Source organism: Conger conger, chromosome 11 (assembly GCF_963514075.1).
Source record: "Conger conger chromosome 11, fConCon1.1, whole genome shotgun sequence".
NCBI lineage: Eukaryota > Metazoa > Chordata > Actinopteri > Anguilliformes > Congridae > Conger > Conger conger.
Window position 1 is genome coordinate 11,169,583 of NC_083770.1, and position 6,444 is coordinate 11,176,026.

Here is a 6,444-nt window from a genome sequence, read left to right on the forward strand (position 1 = left end):
AATATCTGTACTGTAGGGAATGAGTGTGTGTGTGTGTGTGACAGTGAGAGAGAGAGAGAGAGAGAGAGAGAGAGAGAGAGAGAGAGAGAGAGAGAGAGAGAGAGAGCGAAAGAAAACAACATCACAGTATGTTTGTGTGTGTGGGCATGAGCATGATTATGTAGGTATGCATCCATGTATGTGTGTGTGTATGTGAATGCAGGTAAGTGTGCAAAATTGTGTGTGCGTGTGTGTGTGTGTGTGCGTGTGTTTGTCTGTATTTGGGAGAGACTCTGGACTGTCAATCAGGGCGAGGCTGTTGGCATTTCTAGAAATAGGGTTTATTTCAAAGTTACAAGAGATTTCTTTTGAAATTATTTCAATGTTTTAGAGAAAATTCAAAACACTTGCTGGTGTATATCTGCCGTGCGTGTTATTTTCAGTGATTCATTTCATCTGTTTTTTTCCTTAAAGGGACGTTTACCTTCTTACCTGCTGTCTGCATTCAGGAAGAAGGCTGAGCTGAGTATGATATCACTACAAGGAGCAGCACAGACAAATCCACAGAGAGTGAGGGAAGGAGAGAGAGAGAGAGAGAGAGAGAGAGAGAGAGAGAGAGAGAAAGAGAGGAGATAATGTGGCAATTTTTTTGTCAAATTGCAAATGAGAAAGACAAAGCATAAGTGCTACCCCCTCTGGTGGGAGGCGAGAATTGCAGCTAAGTACTGCTGTCATGCTCAACTGCAGCCAATGGACATGGATATAGATATCATTGTTATTTCTGTGTATATATTTATTCCAGTATACTGATATATTGCGTGTGAATAATTTATGAAGATTATTATTAATGTGAATGAATTAAACAGACATCTCAGCTTTTATTTTTTTTAACTAAGCAAATATATATATAAATATTTATCAACATAAGTATATTCAATTTTGATCTACCACATGGTACAAATTAAACAAACATATCCAAAAAAAAAAAACTTTTCTGTCCATTTGTTTCCTTTTGTTGTTACTATCAATAGATGTTTTTATTGTGAAGTTTGAGGGAAGAAAATGCTACCAATGTTTTCTTTTTATACTTTATTTTGTTATTTATGTTACTGTAATGGCTTAATGAAAACATACTCTTGTGAATATTCATTTACACAATAAAGACGCAAGTAAATCAACAGTACTACATTTCCCAGAATTCTGTGCTCTCTTGCACACAGTAACAGAGAATGCATTATGCCAGACATAGTTCCTCATTTTAGGTTTGATTAAAAGTTGATGTACTGACTTAATTATATTTCGTCATACTCACGATGCATGCATTAAAATATGTATTCAATTAAATAGTTAATTTAAGAATTAGATTGATATATTGACTTCTTATTGCCTGCAAATATTGATTTTAGGTATTCTGCAGTGGCCTGGACTAACATTATGTGCTCCACTGGGTTCTATCTGGGTTATACCTTTATCATTGTATATGGCGGACAGCATGATTGAAAACGCAGGTTTAATTGGGGTGGGCGTCAAAAATGATCCAAGTACACTGCAACATTCTGGAAAATGCATCCACATGATGGCACTCATTCTCACTGAAAAACAGTTTTTGCTATTGTCGATAAAAGACAAGCAAAAGAAGGTGTGGTTGAAACGCGATGATCGAGATATCAAGATATCAAGATAAAAACTGTAAACTACGGGTCATGTAATGAATATTCTCTTTTTAAGGTTTATTTTCCTTTTAAAGTGTGCATACAATCGCACAGTCCACCGTCAAGAATGAGAATTTCCCTAATAATCCTGGTGGAGCGTTGACTGCCCTTGGCTTGGCTCCGCGAAACACAAGGCGTATGTGCGCGACTTAGTTTGTCCCTGTAGGGCTGCCTTAGTAATGCTGACGGTACCTCCGTGAATCTGTCCCACAGTTTTTCTCGATTCTTATATAGAACTGTTCTTACGCAGTTACGTGATCTGTCCGTATAAACCTTAGACTGAATGAGCATGTTGCAGCGCGGCACGGGAGGAGGAGACCACCGTTGTGCAGGTGGGTAGCTCGCACGTACACCATATATCTACGTTTCACCCATATAGCTAGCTAATGAGCGAGCAGCCGCGCTTGTTAAGTAGAAATGGAATGGGGACTTCCTGGGGATAATTAACTAACCAGGCTATTGAGCGGTTTCCAGACTGTGGCTTCTGTCCGACAAAAGACACAATCTCACTTGATTATCCAAAAACAGTCTTACATTTCTTTGGTTGCACGCAACACAATGTTGTGATATTAGGCAATGAACTACAGAATAAAAGCGACTCATTTGTAGGGTATTAAGCTAGCTTAGTAAACTCACGTGAAAAACGAGAGAGCTTTGTGACACAATCTGATTTTGATGCTTTACCCCGAGGTCTGCGGGACTGGATAAATTTGTTTCGGAATGGTAACGATGTCACTCGTTCACCACCTCCACGAGTAGTGCTCTGCCATGGTAACTGTACCGTTTAACCGACAGAGGGCGAGCAAGCCAGCAAAATGGTTGCAGCAATGACCGCCTGTTCACATTTTTGCAAAATTATTTCCTCCCATCCGCACCAAGTCCCACCCCTGCCAGGACAACATACGATGTTTTCAACAAGGTGTCAGAAGGCCGAAATCCGTTATTTTCTTATTTGAGAAAAGAGATGACGATCACACTTTCAGTGTTTTTCAGGGGCATATTTAATCAGGGAGTAAACACTGCTACAAACAAGGCTTCATGAAGTTCTACATATGTGATCTATAACTACATTTTCTCTTTCCCTCTCACTCTCCAGGTTATAAATTCTGCCACCATGGTGGTCAACTTCTGTCTGCCGCACTTTGAAACCAGCGTGCATTGCAACAAAGTACGTCATAAACTGGAGCTATGCGTTCCATTTAACACTGCTGCACTAACGCTGCTGAATTAACACCGCTGCCTTACACACAGCTTCAACGCTTGCTGCTCTGTGTGTTTACAGTAACACGCAGCACCGTACTGTACTCAGTGCGTTAAGGGTGAAGCATTTTGAGAGTGCTTGTCTCACCTCCGTATTTTTACATTTCAGTTTGGACTTGCATCACAGAGAGCCTTGTGGTGTTCTTCAGCCAGCAGGACATTCAGCCAGTTCAGACACACACACACACACACACACACACACACACACACACTGTGACATTTTAACATAGTGACTGTACTGCAGCACCTGTGTCCACCTCACATGTCTCTCCCTCTATCCCTCTGTCTCTCTGTTCATCCCTCTCTCCTCTCCTCCACTCTCTCACAGCTGAGTGCTGACGGCCACGATGTCACAAACCTGTTGTCGGGGGACGCGAGCCTTCGAGGGCGGGGCTTCAAGCTGGAGTACTTCCTGCGGCCCCCGGTGCAGGTGACGCTGCGGTTCCGGGCGCAGGTGGAGGTGTGCCGGGTGGACGTGGAGCTGTGGCCCCTCAGGATGGACCAGGGACAGGCCTCCCGGGGCCTGGAGATCTACACGTCCTCCACAGCCCAGGAGGGGGACCCGTTCCTGCTGGTGGGACGCTGCAAGGCGAGCGACGAGGTGTCCGTCATCTTCACCGGGCCCCGCCCCCGGCCGCGCCCGCCCTTCCCGCCGGCCCCGCCCGAACCCCCGCCCGGGGCGATGGGGGCGGAGCTGTGGAGCCGGGGGCCGCGGTCTCTGGGCGAGGTGATGCAGCTGCGTGTCAACCTGCCGTACGGGGGGGCAGGGACCCCCCTGGGGCTGCGGGCGCTGGCCGTGTGGGGGCGCCCAGCACGTTGCTGCCCCCCGGTGGAGGTGGAGAGAATTGCGCGGGCTCACACGGACAGCTTGAGGCCGCCCCGGCAAGAATCCCCATCCGCCACGCCCTGCCCCGAATCACTGCCCACCCCAGACCCCCCCGGTATCAAACCCCCCACTGACACCCCCGTCCCGGAGGAGTTCCTGGACCCCCTGACGCAGGAAGTGATGTCGTTGCCCATGCTGTTGCCGAGCGGCGCCGTGATTGACAGCAGCACGCTGGAGAACTACCAGCGGCAGGAGGCCACCTGGGGGCGACCTCCCAATGACCCCTTCACCGGGGTGCCCTTCTCCAGGGGCGCCCAGCCCCTGCCCTGCCCCCAGCTCAAGGGCCGGATCGACCTGTTCCTGCTGCGGGGCGGGGCCAGGGCCGCAGAGGGCCGGCTGGGGCGTGAGGCGCAGAGGGGTCAGCCGCGCCCCTCCAGACTCGCCGACCGACCCTCTCCTCTGACGGGGAACCCGCCCGGCCCAGATCCCCGCCGCTCCCCCTCTCCCCCGCCCCCAGGGCAGGACAGAGGAGGGCTGGTAGGGGGTTCGGGCCTTATCGCGGGGCACGGGGAGCCGTCTGCCCCCGGTGGGGGCGGCCCCAGTCGGACAGTGGGGTCTGTCCTCTCCAGGAAACGGCCGTTGGAGACGCAGGGGAGCGGGGTGGAGAGCTTGGGGGCTGGTAGTGCCCCTCCCTCCTCAGACTCCAGGAGTGCAGTGAAGAGGATTCGGAAGGACCCGCAACCTCAGCCTGACTGCCGTGAGTGAACTCTGCATGATACAGGCTCTGCTGTGATTGGTCTCTATAACATAGACTGCTCTGATTGGTCTGTGTGGCTCAGACTGTGCTGTGATTGGTCTCCATGGTGCAAGCTCAGCAGTGATTGGCCTCTCTGTGGCCCAGGCTCTGCTGTGATTGGTCCCCTCTGTGGCTGAGGCTCTGCTGTGATTGGTCTCTCTATTGCACAGGTTCGAGCAGCAGTTCCCATGAGCAGCGTCTCGCAGACAGCCTGGACCAGGCGTTGAGCTCCGCCCTCAGAGATCTCCCAGCATTCACTGCCAGCCAAGGCGGCAAATCACGTGCCGCAGAGAGCCAGGGAGGCGGGGCCACTGCAGGTGTTACGTCGCAGACAGTCGTACTTCATACGACACTTGTAAATCAGGCTTTAGAATCTGTGGGTTTCTAAAGGTGCCTAACCTGAACAGCTGCAGTGAATATCCAGCGGTATGAATGGACTGTATGTGCAGAATGTGTGTAAAATGTGGATAGGAGCTAAATGCCTTCAATGAAAATGAAGGGCGAGGAGGGAAAGATGGCGTGGGGGGGTGATTTCCATTTTTTATCATGACAGAAGAAGATGAAGGGAAGAGTTAATAATCTCTCTCTCTCTCCCTCCCTCCCCCTCTCTCTCTCTCTCCCCCTCCCTCCCCCTCTCTCTCTCTCTCACTCTCTCTCTCTCTCAGGTGAGAGGTGTGCTCTGTGCACCTGCCCCCTCTCTCAGTACCCCTCCTGCCCCCCGGCATTCCGCCTGCCCTGTGGGCACCTGCTCTGCCGCCCCTGTCTGTCCCTCAAAACCCCTCCCAAACCGCCTCGACCCCCCCTGCTCTGCCCCGCCTGCAGGACCCCCGTCCCGTCCAGCGGCATCACGCGTGTGCACTTCTGAGAGCTACACGGACTCGCTCTGCCAACACGCGTGTGCACCCGTGGCAGCACACTGTCTCCCACCAGGTGCTGTACCTTGTACTGTATCAAGACCCATTTCCACTGTAAATAAAGTAAATATGAGATTGAGTGTGTGTGTGTGTGTGTGTCTCCAACACGCTGACGATGCTGCAGAAGCACGGACCAATCAGCCGTCTCTTACAATACCCACAGAACACACGGACCAATCACGCTGTCTCGCATGCTGCCCTGTTCTACCTGTTCTATCCATCGCTCTAATGCAGTTCTCCATCGCTCTAATGCAGTTCTCCATCGCTCTAATGCAGCGGTTCCCAAACCTCCCATCAGGTACCCCAGCCGGATCCACATATTTGATACGTTCCATTCTGAAGCGCACTTGATGTACAGTCAGGTCCATAAATATTGGGACATCGACACAATTCTCATCTTTTTGGCTCTACACCACCACAATGGATTTGAAATGAAACGAACAAGATATGCTTTAACTGCAGACTTTTTTAATTTGAGGGTATTTACATCCAAATCAGGTGAACGGTGTAGGAATTACGACAGTTTCTATACGTGCCTCCCACTTTTTAAGGGACCAAAAGTAATGGGACAATTGGCTGCTCAGCTGTTCCATGGCCAGGTGTGTGTTATTCCCTCATTATCTCATTTACAAGGAGCAGATAAAAGGTCTAGAGTTCATTTCAAGTGTGCTATTTGCATTTGGAATCTTGCTGTCAACTCTCAATATGAGATCCAAAGAGCTGTCACTATCAGTGTAGCAAGCCATCATTAGGCTGAAAAATCAAAACAAACCCATCAGAGAGATAGCAAAAACATTAGGTGTGGCCAAATCAACTGTTTGGAACATTCTTAAAAAGAAAGAATGCACCGGTGACACCAGCAACACCAAAAGACCCGGAAGACCACAGAAAACAATTGTGGTGGATGACAGAAGAATTATTTCCCTGGTGAAGAAAAACCCCGTCACAACAGGTGGC

At 49.6% G+C, this 6,444-nt stretch overlaps 1 protein-coding gene across 1 annotated transcript; it reads left to right on the forward strand.

The window, feature by feature from the left end:
• The first annotated feature begins 1,811 nt into the window (after positions 1-1,811).
• On the forward strand, positions 1,812-5,566 carry ubox5 (U-box domain containing 5). The gene is made up of 5 exons (XM_061261389.1): positions 1,812-2,023; positions 2,788-2,859; positions 3,280-4,534; positions 4,744-4,890; positions 5,239-5,566. Exons 2-5 carry the CDS (start codon positions 2,806-2,808, stop codon positions 5,436-5,438), a joined length of 1,656 nt encoding a protein of 551 aa, XP_061117373.1. The 5' UTR covers positions 1,812-2,023; positions 2,788-2,805; the 3' UTR covers positions 5,439-5,566.
• The last annotated feature ends 878 nt before the right edge of the window (positions 5,567-6,444 follow it).

What these genes read in the sequence shown, in the direction of transcription:
- ubox5 (XM_061261389.1), top strand. Translation starts at nt 2,806, where the DNA reads ATGGTGGTCAACTTCTGTCTGCCGCACTTTGAAACCAGCGTGCATTGC. An exon ending in GCAACCTCAGCCTGACTGCC is followed by an intron (nt 4,535 to 4,743) that starts GTGAGTGAACTC and finishes TCTATTGCACAG; the next exon opens with GTTCGAGCAGCAGTTCCCAT. An exon ending in GGGAGGCGGGGCCACTGCAG is followed by an intron (nt 4,891 to 5,238) that starts GTGTTACGTCGC and finishes TCTCTCTCTCAG; the next exon opens with GTGAGAGGTGTGCTCTGTGC.